At 40.4% G+C, this 25,333-nt stretch overlaps 1 protein-coding gene across 2 annotated transcripts in view; it reads right to left on the bottom strand.

Annotated features, from left to right (window-relative positions):
- The window catches only part of TMED8 (transmembrane p24 trafficking protein family member 8), a 52,708-nt gene that overhangs the window by 26,817 nt on the left and 558 nt on the right, over positions 1-25,333 (bottom strand). For both annotated transcript variants that reach the window (XM_004453551.4, XM_058292980.1), the window contains exon 2: positions 10,687-10,765. In XM_004453551.4, the coding sequence (XP_004453608.1) occupies positions 10,687-10,765 (79 nt within the window). The remainder of the gene's footprint in view (positions 1-10,686; positions 10,766-25,333) is intronic.

The following is a 25,333-nucleotide window of genomic DNA, read 5'->3' as shown; positions in this document are numbered from 1 at the left end:
ATTTTATTTTCAAGTATTTTGTTGAGAATTTTTGGAACAATGTTCATTAGAGAGATTGGTCTGTAATTTTCTTTATTTGTCATATGTTTATCTGGCTTTGGTATTAGGGTGATGTTGGCTTCATAAAATGTGTTGAGTAATTTTCCCTCCTCTTCTATTTTTTGGAAGAGTTTAAGCTGGATTGGTGTTCATTATTCTTGCAGTGCTTTGTAGAATTCACCTGGAAAGCCATCTGGGCCTGGACTTTTCTTTATTGGGAGATTTTTCATGATTGATTCAATCTCTTTAAATATGATTGGTTTGTTGAGTTCTTGAACTTCTTGTAGACTCAATGTAGGTTATTTGTGCATTTCTAGAAATTAGTCCGTTTCATCTAGGTTGTCTAGTTTGTTGGTAGACAGTTTCTCAAAATATCCTCTTATGATCCTTTTTATTTCTGTGGAGTCAGTCATAACTTCACCCTTTTCATTTCTATTTATTTATTTACTTACTTACTTACTTAGAGGTATAGGGACCAGAGATTGAAACCAGGACCTCGTATGTGGGAAGCCAGTGCTCAACCACTGAGCTACACCAGCTCCCTCGAATTGTTTTGTTCATTTGTTTGTTTGCTTTTTTATTTTTAGGAGGTACTGGGGAGCAAACCTGGGACCCTGTATGTGGGAAGCCAGTGCTCAATCACTGAGCTATACCAGCTCCCCATTTCTTTTCTCTATTTGCATCTTTTCTTATTTTCTTTGCTAGTCGAGCTAGGTTTGTCAATTTTATTGATCTTCTCAAAGAACCAGCTTTTGGTTTTGTTGGATTTTCTCTATTTTTTTAAATCTCAACTTCATTTATTTTTGCTCTAATCTTTATTATTTCTTTCCTTCTGCTTGCTTGGGGAATGGTTGGCTGTTCTTTTTCTGTTTTCTCCAGGTGTTTATAATACAGGTGCTTAGAGCTATAATTTCACTCTCAGCACTGCCTTTGCTGTACCCCACAAGCTTTGCTAAGTTGTGTTCTCATTTTCATTCATCTCAATATATTTACTTCTTTCTCTTACAATTTCTTCTGACCCACTAATTGTTCAGGAGTGTGTTATATTGCCACCACACTTTCATGAATTTTCCAATTTTCCATCTATTATTGATTTCCAGCTTTATTTCCTTATGATCTCAGAAGGTGCTTTGCATAATTTCAATCTTTTTTATTTAATGAGACCAACTTTGTGACCCAACATGTGGTCTATCCTGGAGAAAGATCCATGAGCACTTGAGAAGAATGTAACACACTGATTTGGGATGCAACATTCTGTGTATGTCTGTTAGGTCAAATATGTTTATCATATTGTTCAAGTTCTCTGTCTCCTTGTTGAGCCTCTGTCTAGTTGTTCTATCTACAATGTGAGTGGTGTGTTGAAGTCTCCAACTATTATTGTAGAGATGTCTATTTCTCCCTTCAGTTTTGCCAGTGTTTGCCTCATATATTATGTACCCTGGTTGGGTACACAGATATTTATGACTGTCATTTCTTCCTAGTAGATTGTTCCTTTTATCAATAAATAATGGCCTTCTGTATCTCTTGTAACTTTTTTCATTTAAAGCCAGTCTTGTCCTATATTAGTATAGCTATCCCTGCTCTTTTCTTGTTACAATTTGCATGGAGTATCTCTTTCCAACCTTTCACTTTCAGCCAATTTGTATCCCTGGGCCTAAGGTGAGTCTCTTGTAAGCAGCATATGGATGGCTCATGTTTTTTAATCCATTCTGTGAGTCTTGGTATTTTGACTGGGGAGTTTAATCCATTCACATTCAATGATATTACTGTAAATGCATTATTTACTCCCACCATTTTATTCTTTGGTTTTCATATGCTATATCTTATTTTCATCTGTCTTTTTACTCTTTAGGTAATCCTTTTTGTTAGTTCTCTCTTCTATACTCTTCTCTAAGCCCCTCTCTTCTGGCTTATTCTTTTGGACTATAAGGCTCCCTTTAATACTTCCTGAAAAGGCAGATTCTTTTTTCTAAAATCTGTTTCTGTTTATTTGTTAATATTTTAAACTTACCTTCATATTTGAAGGAAAATTTTGCTGGATAAAGGATTCTTGGCTGGCAATTTTCTTTCAGTATCCTAATTATATTTATAGCACTGTCCTCTCACCTCCATGGTCTCTCTTTTTTTCAAAAAAATTATTTCTTTATTTCTTTCTCTCCCCTCCTGCCCCTCCCCCCAGTTGTCTGCTCTCTCTGTTCATTTGCTGTGTGTTCTTCTGTGTCCAATTGTATTCTTGTCAGCGGCACCAGGAATCTGTGTCTCTTTGTTGCATCATCTTGCTGCGTCAGCTCTCCGTGTGTGCAGCACCACTCCTGGGCAGGCTGCGCTTTTTTCGCATGGGGCAGCTCTCCTTGAGGGATGCACTCCTTGCACATGAGGCTCCCCCATGCAGGGGACATCTCTGCATGGCAGGGCACTCCTTGCACGCATCAGCACTGCACGTGGGCCAGCTCACCACATGGGTCAGGAGGCCCTGGGTTTGAACCCTGGACCTCCCATGTGGTAGGTGGATGCTCTATCCATTGAGCCAAATCAGCTTCCCTCCGTGGTTTCTGATGAGATAGCTGCACGAAGCCTTACTGGACATCCTTTTTATGTGATGGTTTGCTTCTCCCTTGCTGCTTTCAGAATTTTCTCTTTATCTTTGGTGTCTGACATTCTGAGTAGTATGTGTTTTGGAGTAGGGCTATTCAGATTCTGATTGGGGTATGCTGCACTTCTTGGACATATAAATTCATTTCTTTCATAAGAGTTAGGAAATTTTCAGCCATTATTCACACAAATACTCTTTCTGCCCCTTTTTCCTTATCTTCTCCTTCTGGAATTCCTATGACATGTACGTTGTTACCTTTCATGTTATTATTCAACTCCCTGAGCCTCTGCTCAATTTGTTCTGCTCTCTCTCTTCAATTTCAGCTGTTCTGTCTTCTGCATCACTTACTCTTTCTTCTATCATTTTGCCTCTGCTGTTGTATTACTCTAACGTGTTTTTTATCTCACTTATTGGGTCTTTCACTCCCATATGCTTCGCTATTTTTCTATTCAGGTTTTTAAATTCTTGTTTGTGCTTGTCCAGTGTCTTTTAAAAATTTTTTAATTTTAGTGCCTTTATTAGTTTAAAAAACTTTTTAAAAAAATGTATTTTGTATTACAGCAGTTGTAAGTTTACCAAAAAATCACACAGAAAGGTCTAGAGTTCTCAGATAGCACCACCCCAGTTTTCTTTATTAACATTTTGTATTAGTGATATCTTCATTACAACTGGTGAACCCATATTATTATACAAATAACTATTGCCCATCATTTACATTAGGGTTCACTTTGTATTTTACAGTTCTATGGGTTGGTCTTTTTTTTTTTTTTAATTGTGGTAACATATATAACCTGACATTTCCAATTTCAACCAATTTCAAATAGACATTTCCACGGTGTCAGTTATATTCACCACGTTGTGCTTCCATCACTACCATTCCCAAATCTGATGCCTTCTACATCCTTTATCAAGCTGAGGGGTTCTGGCAGTGAGGGGTATGGTGGGTGGTGGATTAGGTTCTAGAACATTCTTTTTGAAAATAGGCAAGGGCTGGTCTCTCCTGGCTTCCTGGTGGCTCTAATGACTAAGCTGAGTTTTTACTTCTAGTCCTAACCATGAGCTGCAGGCTGTCAGGACAAGAGTTAGATCCTACTCTATATCTTGGTGTCCCCACGGGTAACAGAGGCACCACTGAGAAGTTGGTAATGATTTTTTAGTCCATATGATTATTTCCTGCCCAGCTTCATAACCCCTTTCTGTTCAGTTTGGCTCCAAATGGCTTTTTTTCCCCCCATTTAAGTCTGGTGCTTTAGGGATCAGGGTGTAAGTCTACTGAAGATTCTCAAAGTATTGGAAGCACCAGAGGCACTCCCAAGAGAGGCACTGGAGATGTTTCCAGCAAGGGGCAGCCCGACAAACAGAGCCCACACTCATAGATGGGAGTTACAGGCAACTGTAAATAAATTGGCCATGTTATTTTCTAATCTGTGTTCTGACAATTAAAAAATTAACCTGGGGGCCAGCTACATCAGCAGACTCAGGCTCAAGAGTTAGGATTTGGGTGGGTTTTTTTTTCTTTGTTTCTTTAAATGTATTTATCAGCAGCTCATTTAGTGACACATTTGCTTTTCTGGCTCTGACCTTAGGGGAAATCATTTGGATGAAAGTTCAGGTTCACACATTTCATCAATGTGTGGAACCCAGTCCAGACTCCCCACATGGAGGGCTCTAACAAATGGGTACATGAATCCTCCTATCTGGGATGACTCTGCTCAGGATGTGCCAGGTATCTGTTCCTAGGAATCACCAGTACCCACACTCTTGGTGGCTCACCCAGGTAAGCTAATTCTGGGTAATTTCTCTGGCCTTCAAAGGGGCCCACAGGTACCTACAGGATGGGGTACTGGTACCCAGTGGTGCCCAAACCGAGGGAAGGAGCCCGCCTGGTCAAATGGAAAAAGTCACAAGAAGCCAAACAGCAATGAGCTGTTCTCACTCTTTCTTGACTCTTTGATTTAAAAATAGACATTTATTTTACGAGCAGTAGAGAAGGACAGGGCAGAAGTACATTCAGTTCCCTGCAGAGAGGAACTGCTTGGCTGCTCTCTGGCCTTGGCTTCTTCACTGTGCGCAGGCACTTGGCCTCACATGGAGAACAGCAGTCAGTCCTGGGCAGCCCAGCATGGGCACAGGGGAAGTTGCAGTAGGGCGGGTAGAAAGTGTAGAAGGGTATGTAGCAAGATCTGTGCCAGAACAGCTTCTCCTCAGGACGGTGACAGTGCGCAGGGACCAGCTTTGGGTGTTTGGGCAGGCTGTGCATGTTCAGGCCACTAGTGGGACCAGGTTGAAGGTCTTCTGCTCTGAGATGGTTGACACCACATTCTGTGGTATCTCCTTTTGCTTCAGGTCCATGAGGAGCACGGAGTCCCACCAGTGGCAGTAGTGGGCCAGCTTGAAGCTGAAGACTTTCAACCTGATCCTGGCAATTGGCGCACCCCCTGCCTTTCTACGGCCAGGCTTCTGGCCCCTTCCCTGCACCTTGGCTCTAGTCCTGGTCTTGGTATAGCTAATTCTTTTGAAAGTTTTCTGCCACTTGGTGACCGGGTGCAGGATATCCAGCCTGGGTGCCATGGTGAAGATTTTGGGGTGCACCTCGGCCAGAGGCGCATGCTCAAAGCCCCGCAGGGACTCTACCCAGGCCTGAGTGGGCACCAGGAACTGCAGCATTGGTGCCAGGGGACCTGTGCTCACCATGGACCCCAGCTCCTCCACGAGCTGTGCTGTCTCTTCAGCCAGCAAGTTCAGGCCCTGACAGCCCTCTAGCCAGACCCAAGCCCATGCCCTGGTACAGAAGAGCTGCAGCATTGCTGTGCAACTCCCAGCACTCTCAGTGTTTTCTTTTTTTTCTTTTTTTAAGATTTTTATTTCTCTCCCCTTCCCACTCTTCCCGGTTATCTGCTCTCTGTGTCCATTCACTGTGTGTTCTTCTGTGACTGCTTCAGCGGCACTGGGACCTTGTGTTTCTTTTTGTTGCGTCATCTTGTTGTGTCAGCTCTCCGTGTGTGCGGCACCATTCCTGGGCAGGCTGCACTTTCTTTCGCGCTGGGCAGCTCTCCTTACTAGGCACACTCCTTACACATGGGGCTCCCCTACGCGGGGGACACCCCTGCATGGCACGGCACTCCTTGAGCGCATCAGCACTGTGCATGGGCCAGCCCCACAAGGGTCAAGGAGACCCAGGGTTTGAACCGCAGACCTCCCATGTGGTAGGCGGATGCCCTATCCATTGGGCCAAGTCTGCTTCCCTCAGTGTTTTCTTAATGTCCTTTATCTCTTTAGTCATATTGTCTTTCAACTTGTTTATTTGCTTTAGGAGATTTGTATGAACCTTATTGTTTAGTTGTCTCAATCCTACATGTCATGTGGGGCTTTGATATATTTCTTTCCTTGGGCCATTTTTTCTATTTTCTTAGTATGTCTTGTAATTTTTTGGTGATTTCTGATTATGATGGTGAGTTTACTCTGATACTCAATTTCTTTTTCTTCCTAGAGTTTTAGTGGTGGGAGGCTACATGTTACTGCTGTTCTTTAATTCTTGTTTTAACCTGTTCTAGATTTTTAGGATTGTCCCTGTTTAGCTGCTCAAATCCAGGCCATGGACTCAATAATGGGTTGCAGACCCACTTCCAAGGGCCTTTGGGAGGGAGGCTAGAAAGGCTGGACAAAGCCTCTCTTACTTATTTACTTTAAATTTACTCAAATACACTTCCTTGTTCCGGTCAGCAGATAGTGCTCTTGGGCAGCCTGCTCAGTTGAAAAAGTGATCAGAGTGTGTTTGCTGCAAGACCAGCTGCAACAATGTGACAGAGGATCCTGCCTCAAGGCTTTTCAGAGCCTCACTAAGGCTGTTCTGCAATCTTTGTAGGCTTAGCCCCCCTCCCTTTTCTCAGGTAGGAAATAATTCCATACCCCTCTGCCTCTTCGACAACCAGTCCCACTCAGTAGGATCTATGAGAGCTGGATCTTTTTAGTACCCTCTGGTTCCCAGGGCAAAAAATGGTGCAGCCCCACCGGGCCAGTAAGGGCTCATAGGACACAGCAGAACTACTCCGAGGGTGGGGGATGGGTGCTGGCAGCTTTAACTGGTTGAGAGTTTTTTTCTTTGCACCTCCCTCTTCTGGGTGGTATTCAGCCTTCTCCTGGTGTCCTAAATCCTAGAACATTTTCTTCCAGGCCGTTTCTACTTGTCCTCTAGCTATTTTCTGGGAGAGAAGTGAGTACTGTGTCTCTAAGCGGCCATCTTTCCGGAAGTAATAAGTTAATTTTTGTTTGGGAAAAAAAGAGTAGTTTGGGTAGACTACCATTTATAACATCTGCCTGGTTATGAATACAACAGTTAATCTAATCATTAGCTTGACCTTACTGTCTATATATAGCATCTAAAATTTAGTCTCTTCAATTGCCTTTAGCATGCTATTTTGCATAAATATAGTTCTGCCGATTTAAAAAAACTTGTTTTAAACAGGACATGCAATAACCACATAAATTTAATATTTCTGTTGGCATTTTACTCTCTGAATATTTAGTGAAGGGTATTTGGGGAATGGTAAACTGCAAATCACTTGATTCTTGAGATAAGACACGGGAAGGAAAACCCCTACTTTAAGCTTTCTGGTTTGTGCTGACATGGAGCAGGGCAGTCACTCCACAGGGAGGGGAGAGCCTGATCAGCTGGCTAGCCTCATTTGAAAAGATAGATTTGTGCCATTTCCAGTTCCAATGTATACAAAGCACAAGCACTAAGCTTCAGGTGTCAAGCTGGCTGGATTTCCTTTACACACTAGATTTTAGAAACAAGACTTTAAAAATGAAATCCTCTTTCATCTAAGAATATACTATGCTCCTCAGTCAAAAAAATTTATTTACTCTTAGGAAGAAAAAACAATTCTGTGCCCAAGCCCATTTCCCAAAGATCCTTCAAATCAACATGCAGAGAAATGGGGTAGTGGTAGGAAGAGAGAAAGGAGTTCTCCTTGGGGACTGGATGAGACCATAAATTGTTTCAACTGTATCAGACTGGAATCCATTTAGTTTTCACATAAAGGTAATATAAAGCTGGGAGGAAAAAAACATATTAATTAATGTAACCTGGCAGCCTACTGCCTCAGTCTCCCACTTCCAGGTTAAGCAGGAACAAAGGAAACCAGCTTAAGCCTGTCCTCTAGCCAGTAAAAAGGATGCACAAGAAAGAGCTAAGTCTATACCAATTCAGCACTAAATCCCACTCTTTATTTGGCAAAAGGAACATGTAAAAGCCAAAACAGTTGGAATGTGATGGGGAAACTGTTAATCAAAAACTGGGGGACTTGCATGGGAAAGTTAGACCTCTTGGATAGACTCTAACCTCTGAAATATCCAGTCTATGGAGAAACAGAGGAAGGGCTTGCGTGCTAGGCTTAGGAATATAAATTGTGTCATTTTTCTTTGTTCGGAGCACCAGCCATGTTTTCTGGTTGTGCACCCCTTCTTGAAAGATAGAGAATTCTTTTCTTCTCCATAATCAAGTGGGCCTTATTTTCTCCCAGAAGCTTTCTTTCTTAAATTAACCAAGCCTTTAGGAGGATGTGTCTTCAAAAAGGATTGTTACATACAGTAACCTAGTAGCTCTAAGCATACAACTAATTATTGCTAGTTACAAGAATAAGCTTTAGAGTGAGACAGACTCAAAACTGTATGAATTTGGGCAATTTTCTGAACTCACTGTGTTTCATTTTCCTCATCTGTAAACCAGGTATACATATTTCATTAGGGTTAACATGAGGTTTAAATGAGATAATACTATACTATACTAATATAATATTTAGTAAATAGAAACATTCAATTAGAGAGAAAAAGTCAATAAAGTATGGTTATTATTTTATCACCAACCAGGTTATAACTATACTATTCATTATCTTCCATCTTCTGAATTTTGAGAAAAATAAGTTTTATTTCATATATAAAGGTAATAAGAAAGAACTTCTAAATAGGATTCAAAAAGTAACAGATTTTTAAAATACCTTGACACCATCTGCCCTAGTCATCAATTTTGAGGACTGGTATAAGATATGGATACCACAGGTTCTCCTGGGCAATATTACATAATACCCCAAGTCAGGGTTCTTTAAAATACAGCCTTTCACTAATTAATCCATTAATGTTTTCATTGTTTTCCATTCATTCTAGGGCTCAGCAAAACTTCCCTTTCTGCTATATCCTCTGATATCAGTGATGGTGGACAGATTCAAATGGAAACAAAGGCAAATTAAGGATGACAACCTCGGGAAGCGGACTTGGCCCAATGGATAGGGCGTCCGCCTACCACATGGGAGGTCCGCGGTTCAAACCCCGGGCCTCCATGACCCATGTGGAGCTGGCCCACGCACAGTGCTGATGTGTGCAAGGAGTGCCGTGCCATGCAGGGGTGTCCCCACGTAGGGGAGCCCCACACGCAAGGAGTGCACCCGTAAGGAGAGCCGCCCAGCGTGAAAGAAAGTGCAGCCTGCCCAGGAATGGCGCCGCACACACGAAGAGCTGACACACAAGAAGATGCAACAAAAAGAAACACAGATTCCCGTGCCGCTGACAACAACAGAAATGGACAAAGATGAACAAGCAGCAAATGGACACAGAGAGCAGACAACAGGGGGGTTGGGGAGGGAAGGGGAGAGAAATAAACAAATAAAATAAATCTTAAGGAAAAAAAAAAAAAAAAGAATGACAACCTCAAGGTCACCAATTGCGGTCACCCCTCGGGCTGAAGTGTGGTTTGCTGGCCTGGCGGGGGAGCGGCTGCGGTAGGCCTAATTCCGCTGCCCCCATAATAGGGTGGTTGGTCGGGCTCACTGCCACCCCTGAAGGGAGCTCAGCATGGGCGCAGAGTGCCCTCGGGTCTCCCCTTCTTGGCAGCCATGCTTCCGCGGCCGCCCCTCCTCCCGGATGGCGCCACACAATGCCTGTGGGGCAGCACCCTTCTTCTTCTTTCTCCCTGCGCAGGCGCAGGGCGGAAAATTCCAGTCTGCCCTTTTCCCCTCCCCCGACAGCAGCAACAGCCAGGCGTGGGCGGGAAACTCAAGTCTGCCCTCTACCCCAGCAACAGCAGCCACCAATCACTAAACCCTGCCACTTCCCCCAGCAACAGCAACAGCCAATCCCTAATCACCACCCCTCACCCGTCCAGTACCGCCCACTGACCTTTCTCCGGCAACCAATCAGAACAGGGCATGGCTTTGACCAATCAGCCTTCCCCAGCCCCTATAAAACTGTTGCCTCTCCCTCAATAAAGTGGACCTGCGTGTTTACCTCGTCTCCGCGGTAGTTCTTCTGCCGTGCGCCCTCCAGTCCTGAGAGCCCCCGACAAGGGCCTGGCCTCCCTTGTCCCCAGTTCGTCGCTGGCTTCGCCGGGCGACCCCGTCAACCGAACCGCGCAACCCCTGTGAGACCGACCCCTCGTCTGCTGCCGGACCGACCCCTCGTCCCAAGCGGGACCGATCCCTTGTCCCAAGCGGGACCGACCCCTCGTCCTGAGCTGGACCAACCCCTCGTCCGCAGCCAGACCCCACCTCTACCGACCGAGCAAGCCGCCGCAATCAATAATGGTTTAATACAAAAATCGCATAATAATTAAAAAAACACCTCCAGTAGTGTTTTTGTCTATATATACATATATGTATATATGTGTGTGTGTATATATATATATATGTATATGTATATACACATACACATATGTGTACTTTATGGGTAAAATCCAAACACATCCTCTTGCAAGTCCACCTGTGATCTAAGTTCAAGTGTTTTAATATTTGAACATGGTCTTCAAGAGAAGCTAAATGAAGACACTACACCAGACTATTTGTTAACATTTTATTCTCTGAAAGTAAGGAAAAATGTATAATCTGAAATAGACCTGACATTGCTCTTAAATGTACTTCAGGGTTAATTAATTGACAAAACTATACTCTTCACCTCAACTTACCTTTCCCCTTAAAAGTTGCTCTCCATTTCTTTCACCAATTCCTTATTCCAGAAGACAAAACCTCTAGAGGCTTTTTATCTAAAGCAGTTGCTTTTCCTACCTGTGGGGTGATGAATGGGGTGCTGGATCAGAGGCAGAAACCACTGAAGAGGTGACAGTGTTTTCTAGATCTTCATTCTCTAGAAAATCATGGAAAGAAAGAATTCAATGTCTGAGAAAAGACACAATCATAATTATCTTGTATCATCTTTTTTTTTTTAATATAGCAGTTTCAACCAACTTTGTCTTTCCAAAAACATTCTAGGTATAAATTTTATGATCTGGGAAAACCAATACTTAAATTATTCAAGCCATCACATTTGACAGATATAACCCACTCATAAAAATTAGCTCATTTTCCCCACACAATTAATCCTAACTCATGAGTCATATTTCTCAGAAAGCAGATGATCAAAGTAGGCAAAACAAGGAAGAAATGGACTAGAGTTCGGTAAATTGACCCCTCTACATTCAATAAGGTCAGATCATTGTACCCAACCCAGGGTCAGGTAAAGGGTTTTTGTAATTTCATTTATTCATCCACTCACTCATTCATCAGTAATTTATTGAACAAGTGTTTTGTGCCCTCAAGAAGTATACAGGTGAAATATTTAATGAAGGCAAACGGACTTGGCCCAGTGGTTAGGGCGTCCGTCTACCACATGGGAGGTCCACGGTTCAAACCCCGGGCCTCCTTGACCCATGTGGAGCTGGCCCATGTGCAGTGCTGATGTGCGCAAGGAGTGCCCTGCCACGCAGGGGTGTCCCCCGAGTAGGGGAGCCCCACGTGCAAGGAGTGCGCCTGTAAGGAGAGCAGAAAGAAAGTGCAGCCTGCCCAGGAATGGCGCCACCCACACTTCCCGTGACGCTGACAACAGAAGCGGACAAAGAAACAAGATGCAGCAAATAGACACAGAGAACAGACAACCGGGGAGGGGGGGAATTAAATAAATAAATAAATCTTTATTTAATGAAGTCCATGTTCCCAGGCTCACAACGAGCCTATTGCTGGTTATTATTATCATAGCCATTTTGCAGGTAAGGAAACTAAGGCATAGAGCCAGGATTCAAACCCAGTCAGAGGAGCTCTTAATCATTAGGTGCTACTTAAGTTTATTCATTTAGTCTTTCTTTGAGCACGCAAATGACAGCATATGACTCAGTGTATTTTGGTAGCCCCTAGTTTAATCCCCTGCTGTTAAGAGAGCCAAAAAAACAGAAGCCCACAGACTACATCTCAACACAAAATACAACCTAATGAAATAAACCACAAACATTGAAAGCTTCAGAGATTGGTAACAACGAAAAAGTAAAAATAACAGGCAAATATTTATGATCCAATCAATCTAGCCTCGTTTTCTATATGTGAGTAAGATCTATTTTTCTTTTTTCAGTTCACAGTCAAACAGGTCAAAAGACTTTGGCACTCACACCACCCACTTCTCCTCCCAGTGAAGGAACTGATTAGTCGATCAGTGATCAACTAATCAGATGATCCCCAGTCTCTGACACTCTATCAAAAGAGGCCCATTTCAAAGGGACAATGCTAATAGAAAGTTCTTTTCTATGCTGACCTAAATAAAATAGGCTTCCTGATGAATTTTACTCCTCCACACAATATCATTTCAAATAGTTACAGCCTGTCATCATGTTTCCTGCAAGTTCCTTCTCTCTAGGCTGGCGATCTCTAGTTGCCTCAACATTCCTTAGAGGCCCTCTGGCCATACTGACCTCTTTTAGTTGTTCCACTTAGTTTGTACCATTTAAAGCGAGGTGCTAAAAGGGACAACTTTTTTACGTGTGCTCTAATCCATGCAGAGTAAAGAGACAATAACCTCTTAATAAAGACATAATATTTCTTGACATAATACTCTAACCAGGCACTAGATGTTTTAACTACAAACTTACTGTTAGCCTAAATAAGTCCATCGAAATCTCCAGGGCTTAAAAAATAAACATTTTCTAAGGCCAACATTTCTTAAGCTCTTTTTTTTTTTTAGAGCAAACGTAGGTTTACAGAAAAATCACAAAGTACACAGAGTTTCCAAACCCTTCCCCCCCACATAGAGTTTTTCCTATTATTAACATTTTGCATTAGTGTGGAATATTTGTTACAATGGATGAATCGATATAATTATATTAACAAAATTCCATAGTTTACATTAGGGTTCACTCTTCGTGTTGTGCAAGTAATGGATTATTTTTTCCTATGCTTTATTTCTGAAATACACTTGGAAAATAATGTGCTTTTTAACTTAAATATGAGACTTTCCATATCCATATTATCTATTTCAAATTAACTTTTTGAAATTATACAAAATACATGTTTTGCTCATTACAAAATACAAATAAGAAAATATTTTGCAGAAAACCTTTGTTAGGGATTGAATCAAGTACTCCACAAAAGATATGCTCTCATCTTAATCCAAGTTCCTGTGAGTGTAAACTGACTTGTAAATAGGACCTTTGAAGATGATTATATTATATTATATTATTTATATTATATTATATTATATTATATTATATTATATTATATTATATTAAAGGTATAGACACATTTGTGGATGGGATCTTCAAAGATCCTATTCAGATGAGACCAAATTGAATCAGGATGAGCCTTAATCCATATGGCTGGTATCTTTATATGCAAAGGAAATTCAGATGCAGTCAGAAGCTAGAAGTCAGCAGAAACAAGAAGGCACAAGAAGATAGCAATCACCATGCAACAGAGGATTGCCAGAATGCTATAGACTCCAGGAGAAAGAAAGCCTGTTGACACACAGATTTAGTACATCTAATCTCCAAGACCATGAGGCAATTAATTCTTGTTGTTTAAGCCAACTCATTGCATGGCATTTGTTATAGTAACCCTGGCAAACTGGGACACTGTTTCAGAATTTATGTACTTTAAAAAAATATTTTATGACCAAAAAAAATCCGTTATTTATTTAGGATATTACTAAAATAAAAAATTACAAGATAAAATATAGGATTGTATAAAACAGTGAATTCTACTATAGACAACATACTATACTTAATAATACAAGTATAAGAATGTTCTTTCATGAATTATAACGAATGTATGATACTAATATAAGGTGGTAATAATAGAGTAGTGCCTGACCTTGAAACATATTACAAAGCTACAGTGGTCAAAACAGCATGGTACAGGCATAAAGACAGACATCTCGATCAGTGGAAAAGAATTGAGAATCCAAAATAAACTCTCAACTATACAGTTCATTGGGTTTTGTTTTGGTTTTTAAAGATTTATTTATGTATTTATTTTTCCCCCTTCCCCTCCTCCTGCCCTGCTGCTTTTGCTGTCTGTGTTGTCTTGTCTTCTCCTCTCTAGAAATTACCAGGATTCGATCCTAGAGACCGCTGATGTGGACAGAGGTTCCCTGTAAGTTGTGCCACCTCGAGTTCCTGGTTTCTGCTGCACTCCACCTTGACTCTGCCCTTGTCTCTCTTTTGATGCGTCATCATCTTGCTGCAGGACTCACTTGCACAGGCACTGGCTCTCCACACAGGCATGTTTCCTCTTCTTCTTTTTCACCAGGAGGCCCCAGGGATTGAACCCAGGTCCTCCCATATGGTAGGCAGAAGCTCTATCATTTGAGCCACATCTGCTTCCCTCAACTGGTTTTTGACAAAGCTACCAAGTCCATGTTAACAAGGAAAAACAGTCTTTTCAACAAATGGTGCTGGGAGAACTGGATATCTATAACCAAAAGAATGAAAGAAGACCCCAATCTCACTCCCTTTACAAGAATCAACTCAAAATGGATCAAAGACCTAAATATAAAACCCAGGACCATGAAAGTACTAGAAGATAATGTAGGGAAACATCTTAAAGACCTTGTGGTAGGTGGTGGTTTCTTGGACCTTACACCTAAAGTACACACAACAAAAATGGAACCTCCTCAAAATTAAACACTTTTTCACCTCCCAGGACTTTGCCAACTCAATGGGAGAAAATATTTGGAAATCACGTCTTAGATAAGGATTTAATATCTAGGATATATAAAGAGATGTTACACTCAACAATAAAAAGACAAATGGCCCAACTGAAAAATGGGCAAAAGACATGAATAAACATTTGTACAAAAAAGAAATGTAAATGGCAAATAAAGACATGAAAAAATGCTCAACATCACTAATGATCAGGGAAATGCAAATCAAAACTACAATGAGATATCATTTCACACCTATCAGAATGGCCACTATTAAAAAGACAGAAAACTACACGTGTTGAAGAGGATGTGGAGAGATAGGAATGCTTATTCACTGTTGATGGGAATGCAGAATGGTAGAACCACTGTGGAGGACTGTTTGGCAGTTCCTAAAGAAGCTTAATATAGACTTGCCATGTGACCCTGCAATACCACTATGGAGTATATACTCAGAAGAACTGAGAGCAGTGACACTAACAGACATCTGCACATTGATGTTCATAGCAGCATTATTCATGATCGCCAAAAGTTGGAAGCGACCCAGGTGTCCATCAACCGATGAATGGATAAACAAACTGTGGTTTATCACATGATAGAATATTATGCAGCTGTAAGAAATGAACTTGTAAAGCATATGACAACATGGATGAACCTGGAGGACATGCTGAGCAAAGCAAGCCAGACACAAAAGGACAAATACTGTATGACTGCATTGCTATGAACCAAATACATTGTGTAACATATTGTATGATTAAAAAAAAAATTTATATGTATCCAGTACATTTAATGTATTTGTTCAACTGTGTTTTCTTTTTCTTTTTAAAATATTATTTATATTTTCAATTATTAAATGTACAAAATAAAGTTTTTAAAAAAAAGCAGAAATAGGCAAATTGGAAAAATGAAAGTCAAGCTAGAAAATGGCTTTTTTGAAAGACTATCGAAGTTGATGTGATTTTTATATAAGTGCAAAGTATCTGTGGAAGACTCCAGAAATTGACAAAGAACCCCTAACCCTGATGAATTAATAAGTTTTTCAGACTTTCAAAAAAAAAAAAGAAGAAGAACACATTCACCTCTGGGAGTCATTAAAGGGATCAGCTATTCCACTGTAATAATAATAACAATCTTAATAATAATAGAGTGATATATGGGGATAAAAAACACTTAATATAAAGAATGGATGATACAACTATTTTAATAATCTTTTATCAATTGTAACAAAGGTGCCACACCAAAGAAAAGTGTTGTGGTGAGGTGGTATAAGGAAATTCTGTATTTTATACATGATTGTTTTGTAAATTTACAACTTCTCTAATTTAAAAAAAATCCATTATTCATCTTAGAAAAATCAGGAAATAGAGGTAAGCAAAAACACCAAAACAAAAGCAGAATATACTTTACGTACTTTCTTTTTTTTTAAAAGATTTTATTTTTTATTTATTTCTCTACCCTTCCCCGCCCCGCCCCCAGTTGTCTGCTCTCTGTGTCCATTCACTGTGTGTTTTCCTTTGTCCACTTGTATTCTCATCAGGCAGCACCGGGGATCTGTGTCTCTTTTTGTTGTCATCTTGCTGCATCAGCTCTCCGTGTATGTGGCACCACTCCTGGGCAGGCTGCACTTTTTTCGCGCTGGGTGGCTCTCCTTGCACAGGTGCCACTCCTCACATGGGGGCACCCTTACACGGGGCATCTCTGCATGGGCCAGCACTCCTTGAGCAGCAGCACTGCATGTGGACCAGCTCACCACACAAGCCAGGAGACCCTGGGTATTGAACCCTTGGACTTCCTATATGGGAGGTGGACGCTATATCTGTTGCGCTACATCTGCTTCCCTGAATCCTCTTTTTGATTGACAGAAAATATCTTTATTTTACCATATATTTCTACTGAAAATAGAAATCTACCCTGGCAGTTTTTCAAAAATTTCTCTTTATTATTTTTTAGGAGGTACTGGGAATTAAACTCAGAACCTGATACATGAGAAGCAGGCACTCAACCACTGAGCTATACCCACTCCCTATATTGGCAGTTATTTCCCTTTAGTACTCTAAAGACAGTCATTCCATCATCTTTTAGCTTTCATTGCTTCCATACAGAAGTCAGCTGTTGGCCTAATTACTCTTCCTTTGAAGGTAAACTATCATTTTTCTCTAGCTATTTTTAATATTTTATCTTTGCTGTTGTTTTGAGCAGTTTTACCTTAATTTGTAACCATATGTGGATTTTGTTGCATTTATCCTGCTTGAGGTTCATAGGAATTATTGAATCTTTGTATTCATTCATTTTGGGAAATTCTCAGCCGTTATCTCTTTAAACAGTGTTTCTGCATATTCTTGCTCTCTGCTTCTTCTGGAACTCCTATTATACAAATGTTAGCCCTTCTCACCATATCCTTTATGTCTCTTATCTGTCTCCTGAATTTTCCATTGTTGTGTTTCTATATGCTTCATTCTGGACATTTTCTTTTTTTTTTTTTTTATTTCTTTAGGAGGCACCAGAAACCAAATCCAGGACCTCCCATGTGAGAGATAGGTGCTCAACTGCTTGAGCCACATCAGCTCCTTGCTTGTTGTCTGCTCATTGTTTTTGCTGAATGTCTGCTTGTTGTTTTTTGCTTGATTTCTGCTCCTTGTTTGTCTTCTTTAAGAGGCACCAGGAACAAAACCTGATACCGCTCATGTGGAAGGCAGGCACTCAACTGTTTGAGCCACATCTGTTCCCTGGATATTTTTTTTACCTATTTTCCAGTTTACTACTCAGTTCCCTATTCAGTTTCAGCTTTAACAATTGCTAAACCCATCATCTAAGTTCTTAATTTTCATTTGTATTTTTTGGTTACAGAATTTCTATTTATTTTATAAAATTCAATTCTATGCCAAATTTCTCAGATTTTGCCTTTTATCACCTTGAACATAATACATTTACTTATTTTTCAAATCTGTGTTTGTTAACTTCAAAACCTAGTGCCCCTACAGATCCATTTTTACTACCTATTTCTTTTAATTTTGTTCATATTGTCTCTTCTTATGTGAGTGGTCTTTTTTTTTTTTGCCATAATTGTTCCCATAAAAGTGTTTATAGAAATAATTTGAAGCCTAGGACAATCCTTCAGAGAGGATTTTTGCTTTTACTTCTACCAGGAGACTAGGGGCACTAGCACCCTAGTCACTTTAATCCAATTTTAGGTACTTAGATGTTTCTGAAGCTGAGTTTCAGTACCTGCAATGGCAGGTACTTCCAATTTACATTTTCTTCTAGGGCACACTCGGAGGAAAGGGGTTTCACCAGGGTTCTCCCTACTTGATGGGTCCAAACATTAATCCCTGTTGCCTTAGTACAGAGAGGTACTTTTCATGGCCTAACTATTCAACCTCCCCAGTCAGGACCCAGCATGTGCCTACAGGGAGCCTGGGCTCCCATCCTTGGACCTCTATCTCGATACCTCTACCTTCACATGAGTCATAGCCTGATAACTCCTCACTATTTTGTTAGCTCCCCAGTGTCTTTAAGCAGATGTTAATATTTTGACTATATTTCCTACTTGTCCCCAGTGGAAGAAATGGTCCCCATAACTTAGTCTATTATTACTGGAAATAGAAACCTATATTGCCTCTTTACCTTTTTCAATTTGAAGATACCTTATTAATAAAATAGAAATAAAATAGAAGTTTAAAACATTGCTTTCTGTTTATCATTGCTTAATAGTATCACCTTTCTAAGTAGTAGTTCTATTCCTTTTTGGTTTTTCCAGTCACTCAGATCTTAATGAAGACCTCAATAAGTTTGAATTTTTAGAGAAAACTGAAATTAGCTTATTACAAAAAACAGTGCAAGACAGAAGCAGATTTAAAGGATAATGTAAAATTAATCCCCAAGGAAGTTTACAACCTTTATTTCATAAAAATTAATCTGAGAGAGAAAAGATCAGAAAAGATCAGTTCCTATTGACCAGAAAGGCAATAGATATGCACAGAAGGGCTCTAATTTAAGATATAAGCATAATGAAGAATCTCATAACATATATATGTATGTGTATATATATATATTTTCTGAATAAGTCAAACATCCACATTATTCAAAATTCAAGAGCAAAAATGTATATAGTGAAAACTTCTTCCCACCTCAGTCCCCAACTTCAAAAGCAATCAGTGTTATTAGGTTTTGTGTATTTTTCCAGAGGTATTTTATGCATATTTTTAAAAAGCATGTGTGTGTATTCTTTTTCAGCATACGAGACACTACTGTACACTTTATTTTTATCACTTATATCTCAGAGACCTTTATAAAGTTGTACATAAAAAGCTTCCTCATTCCTTTCTACAGCTGATTAATATTTCATTGGCTGGATACTCCATAATTTACTTAGCCAGTTCCCTACAGATGGAAATTTATATTCTTTCTAATCTTTTCCCATTACAAACAATGCTATAATAACCCTGTGTCTATGTCATTAAGCAGGTATGTGAATAAATCTATAGGATACAATCCTGGTAGAAACTGGTCATTGGGGACACATATAATTTTTAAAGAATATGGACAAATTAGCCTCCATAGCCTCTAGACTAGTTTACGCTCCCATTAGCAATTCATGAATGTGTTTCTGCACACCCTTAACAACAAAGTGAGTTATTGACTTTTGGGATCTTTGCCAATCCGAAAGGCAAAAATGTATCCCAGTGTTATTATGACTTTCATGTCCCTTATTATGACTTAGGTTGAACATTTTTCATATACTAAACACCACTTCTCATAGCATCTTAACAGCTTAATGGGTACAGAATACAAAGTCAAGAAAGATTGCTTGATTTTTTAAGTTTAAAGGAATCCCCTACATTATTTAAATTCAGTAGCTTATGTAAGAACTACTGGTAAAACAACTTAGAATCAGATTGTGAGAGGCAGGAACTAAGAAAAGGAGAAAGATATGGATATGTTTATTTCCAGAAGTATAACTTATAGAAGATGCGGTCCTGTTTCAGAGAGGAAACAATTATGAACACAACTTTTTAGGTTTCCTAAATTTATTTAGTGAAATTTAAACAAGTACAAAGAAGAAAACGCCAATTTTCTACAGTATAACTTTTAATATGCCAGCTAAATATAGACCAATTCTGAGAGTATTCCTAGAAGAGAACAGAGAAATCAGGACAGTTCTGCAAATTTAGATGACTTGTAGGAAAATGGCTTTTTTATTACTATTTTCATAGGTTTGTATGTTAATATGTATCAGGGGGAAAAATTATATATCAAGCCAGTAACATCATGGGTATTGTGTAGAATAAAGTAAAATTGGAAGTATCAATTTAAAGAAAAAAATAGCAACCAGATAAGAGTGGAATGGTATTCTCTAATGTGGCAAAAATTATTATGGTGGTACCTGAATGGCTGAAGTCTTGGAAGCAATGAACAGAGAAGGAAAAAATAAAAAAACAAGAATAATTCAGTTTATAACTGATGGCCTCTAAAGGTGGAGGGGAGGGAAGGAAAACTTTCATAAAATAGTATTATTTTATATTGACAATTCTTTAAATGTGAGTTTTCTTGCTGTGTTATGAGTATAGTTTCATATGTTCTGATCACACTACAGATTATAATTTAATGTGTATTTTGTACTTTCTCTACAAAGATAACCAAAAAACAGGTTATTTCTAAAGTATTTGAATACTAGGCCAGAGTTCTTTTGAACAGATTTCATAGGACTTCCCCTTAACTAAACAGGCTGCAAAGGGAATATTAGTCTGGTCTTTTAGATTCAAGGGCAGAGGAAACAAAAGCAGGCTATGTGGTTGTAGACTTAAGAGGCTTAAATGAAAACAATTTGGCTGAGTTTTATGTTCCAACTAAATCCAGAGACCCTGTGATCTAATTTCTCCTCACTTCTTCAGAGTGGCACAGGTTCCTGAGCAAGTCATTCAGATTACAAACGTTGGATTGTACTGTTATGGCTTAAATTGTGACAGGGGTCAACACTGTAAAACCATAACAACCACTGTAAGAAAAATGATAGTCATATGCAGACAAATTTATAATGTACAGGCATGAAACCACAATAGAAAACTAAAATACATAAGGGTCCTTTGGGATAGTCCTCCCAGTCTTCTGCACTGTCCAGTACAGAAGCCACTAGACACTAATGGCGATTGAGCACTTGGTACACGACTAATGTGACCAAGGAGCTGAATGCTTTATTTTGTTCAATTTTAATTAATTAATTAATTTTCATTTAAATAGCCACAGTTAGAGGACATTTCCATCACTGCAGACAGACTTCATTGCACTGTTCCAGGTCCTACATTTAGAACCACGACCCATTTCTAATCCTCAAGGTCTAAACGCATTGGTAGCACTCAGGGCATATACACTCAGCTAAGGTCTACTGCTGACTTTAGGATACCAGCAGACCTTTCCCTTTCTTTTCTCCAAAGTTCCCTAAGCTAAAAACAAACAAATACATAAATAATTATCTGCCCTTAAGTGATGCAACACATATGGCTCAGAGGGTTTCACTACATGAAGAGTGCTTTAACTCTCCTCTTGGGGACTGAAGAACCCAGGTGCCCCAAAGAAAAGACTACTAAAAACAATTACAGTTCGTAAAACAACAAGAACAGCCTGACCACTGGAGAGCCAGGTACAGAATATAAGTACTCTCCTTAATTTTCACCGAAACCTCAGCTAACAAATGTGAAGATTCTCAAAAGGTATTCTCTGCATAGAACATTTTTTAAAAAAGAAGTTATGGTTACTCTAGATAATTACACATCCCTGCTTTGAAGGAATAAGATACATTGAAAAATCAAAATCCTTAATTCAATAATAACTAAATGTTCAACCACGTTTCTTAGTGCTGTTTTCCCTCTAAGAGAGGGTGACAGAAACTTCTTTCAATTTCATTCTTTCTCAGCTCTATTGCTTAGTCATTGGATTGTTTTCCAGAGGGGATGGTAGAAGGAACCAATCACACAAACTCCTAGTCTAAAGTTGTTTTGGGGGTTCACTCCCAAGCCTAAATAGCTCTAGACCAAGCCAAATGCAGGGATGCCACATTTCTATGGAAACCCAGTTTAGCTCGAACCCACTGTTTCTGAACAGCAAAACTGCTAACATTTGAGGTAGTCAGATAATTCTTTGTTGTAGAGGCTGTGCTGTGTGTTCAGAATGTTTGGCAGCATCCCTACCTCTATCTATTTGAAGTCAGTAACAAGTCCCCAGTTGTGACAACCAAAAATGTCTCCAGACATTGCCAAATCACTCTAGATGCAAACCATTGGTCTAACTCAAGGAACAGTCTTAGTTATCTCAACCTTAATTAATTCCTCATATTCATTTAATACTCCTCCAAATCTTTGTGCATTGAGACTTTCTCTCACAATGTAAGTTGGCAAATATTTACAGACCCTGTAAGACAACATCAAGGTCTCCAGGAGATAAATAGAAAAGAGAGATTCTGTCCTTACTTTCCAGGAAGTGTTTTGTGGGGCGAGTACTTAAAGAACTGTAATAAAAGGCATCCAGTTATATCACACCCACACCAACACATCCCCACAAGAATAATGTTTTTTAAAATTTCAATTCAAGCTCATTGACCCTTCTTAAGAAATCCTGTTTTTGAAGCGGACGTGGCTCAACTGAGAGAGCGTCCACCTACAATATGGAGGGTCCAGGGTTCAATCCTCAGAGTCTCTGACCCATGTGGTAAGCTGGCCCACATGCAGCGCTGCTGTGCACAAGGAGTGCCATGCCATGCAGGGGCATCCCCGTGTGGGAGAGCCACATGTGCAAGGAGTGCACCCCGTAGGGACAGTCGCCCCGTGTGAAAAAAGCGCAGCCTACCCAGGAGTGGTGCTGCACACATGGAGAGCTGATGCAGCAAGACACAACAAAAAAGAGACACAGTTTCCCAGTGCCGCTGGATAATGCAAACAGACGCCGAAGAACACACAGCGAATGGACACAGAGAATGGAAAACGGGTGAAGGGGAGAGAAATAGGTAAAAAATAAATCTAAAAAAAAAAAGAACCCCTGTTTTTAAATTGTTGACTTTGTTCTATGCTACTTTCATTTCACTAAACTGAAAATACCTTGAAGACAAAAACCATAACCTGCTCTCGAGTACCTAATTAATGGCCAATAAATATAAACCACTCTAATGTCATCAAAACATGGTAACAATTTCATATAGACAGGAAAAACTCCAGAGCTAAAGTATTTACTTTTTTTTTTTTAGGTACTGGTGCTGGAGATTGAACCCAGGACCTTGTATGTGGGAAGCCGGAGCTCAACCACTCAGCCACATTGGCTTTCCTGAGTCAGTTTTACCTGTTTTGCTTGTTTGTTTTTGTTCTTTCAGAAAGCACCAGGAACCGAACCTGGGACCTCCCATGTAGGAGGCAGACACTCAACTGCTTGAGCCATATCAATACTTTCCTTCCTATGGAAAAAGATACACAACCTCAGCTGTAAACTTAACCTCTCTCAGAGGTAGTTTGCTCCTCTGTGAAATGGGGAGAAAATGATTGTTGACAGGATTAAATGAGATAATACAAGTAAATCCCCTACCCCCACCATGCATATTTAGGCACAGAGTTAGCATTCAATACTTGTAAACAATCATTAATACTATTATCTTATTAGCAACAACCCTACCTCAAGGAGAAAAACTTGCTCTGAGCTACAATACAAACTCCTTTATAACATAAAAAGAAACTGTCATCCTGCTTTCTGAGGACAAAAGAAAGGAAAATAACCATAATCATCTCTTCCAATATTCTTGGAGAAAGAAGTAAATGCAAGAACCAGTTAAAAGTAAGGGGAAAAGGTAAAACACAGTTAGAGACTAACCTCCAGTATATACCTGTAGTGGTCTTAAGACCTTCTATTTTAAATGCTAGGGTGTGTTTGCCAAGAAGCACACACAGGGATCTAGAAGGCAAGTAAAAACACGCTTAACTTTTAACAATGACAAACACAGAGGACAGATGCTTAATCGACTTAAATACATTTCTGAGGGTTTGCTTAATCTTTTAGAAATAACATTTAGAAATACTATTGCCATAATATAAAACATATGCCATCAATTTTGAACTCAATAAACATAAAAGAGTTTATAAGAAAAAAAACACAAAATTTGTTTTCAACTAACAAAGTCATGGGAAAGAGCAAGGTGATTCACAGGTGTGTATTGGTATGGGGGAGTGTGTGTGTTGAATAGTAACATTAAGGGGTGGGAGATATCTGGGAGAAAAGTAGAAGGTGGAAAAGGGGAAAGCCATAGTGCTGGAAGATACACATCCAGAATCACCTCCACTGGCAGCAGAGGGAGAATCTAGGTTATCACTAGTAATGTTAACCCTAGTATAGTGTGTACCATGGACTAGGCAGGAAATGCTTCATCCATAGTATCTTATGTAATTCTTCCAACTATTTGTATGAGGCAAGTTCTATTAGTATCCATATTTTACAGATGAAAAGATTGAGACACAGAGAATTAAGTGACTTGCCCTCAGTAATTCCAGGATCCAGAATCTAACTGAGGCTCTGCAGAAGCCAGAGACATTGGATCCATAGAAGTTGCTCAAATGCTATAATTTACGGTATCTATTTTAACTTCAGATCTGGAAAATCAATTTATATTTGCTACTTAGTAAGAACCGTTCTCTCCCTGCTGGCTTTTTTCAAAAGGCATCCCTCTGCCTTTCCAACCTGGTCCAGGTGGAACAGCTCCCACACAGAAGGGTGGCCAGAAGGGTGGTTCTGCCATCAAGGAAGTGATGACCATCAACACAGACAAGCGCTTCATGGAGAGTGGAAATTTGCCATGAAGGAGAAGGGAACATAAGATGTGCACACTGACCCCAGGTTCAGCAAAGCAGTCCAGGCTAAAGGACTAAAGAATGTCCCATACAATATTCATGAACGTTTGTCCAGGAAAGGTAATGAAGATGAAGATTTACTAAAGAAGAGCTATACATTGGTTACCTACGTATGTGTCACCACCTTCAAAACCTACCGTCAATGTGGATGAAAACTAACAGCTGATTGTCAAATAAAATTATAAAATAGACATCCCTTTACGTTTCATTGTGTGTGGTGATCGTACGGAGGCCTGAAAGGAAAAGCGTGGTAAATGCACTCTTTCTTTCATCTTTGGTCACTGAAGTAATCCACACGGAGTAACATATGGGGGTAAAAATGCAGGCGACGACCTGAACAAGAGGAGGGTCCTGAAGAGCCTGGGAGGTTTCCGAAGTTCCTATTTTAGCCTCTACTTCCTGCCTTTGCTCTGCTGTTGATCCAACTCTGTCTTTCATCCCATTCTAAGGGATGGAGAAGGAGGCGAGGTGAGGAGGCCTAGGTGCACGGAGCCTAGAGCGGAGCAGGTTCTGGACCGAGGAAGGGGAGGCCGCCGACCCGGCAGGGGGCAGAGACCTGCGCGGAGAGGCGGGGGCAGGGGGCCGCGGGGGAGATCCGCGGGGGGAGCCAGAACCGGTGGACGGCGAACCCAGTGGGGCTCGGGGGCCGCCAAGGGGTGATCGGCGGACGGAGGTGGGATCCGAACCCGGGCCGCGGGTGGAGAGCAGCCAGGGGCGGAGCAACCCTGGCACTGAGTCTGGCCAGATGTGAGAAAGGAAGCCGAGCAGAACCAGGACGTTTCGAAACAGGAGTAGAAAATAACTCGAGCGAAGCGCAGGCCCGAGTGGTGGCAGCGGCGGGGCCACGAGTGACGCTCCCTGGGGAGCGCGACCCCGG

Source organism: Dasypus novemcinctus, chromosome 3 (genome assembly GCF_030445035.2).
Source record: "Dasypus novemcinctus isolate mDasNov1 chromosome 3, mDasNov1.1.hap2, whole genome shotgun sequence".
In the NCBI taxonomy this organism is placed as follows: domain Eukaryota; kingdom Metazoa; phylum Chordata; class Mammalia; order Cingulata; family Dasypodidae; genus Dasypus; species Dasypus novemcinctus.
This window is presented reverse-complemented; position numbering and strand designations above follow the sequence as displayed.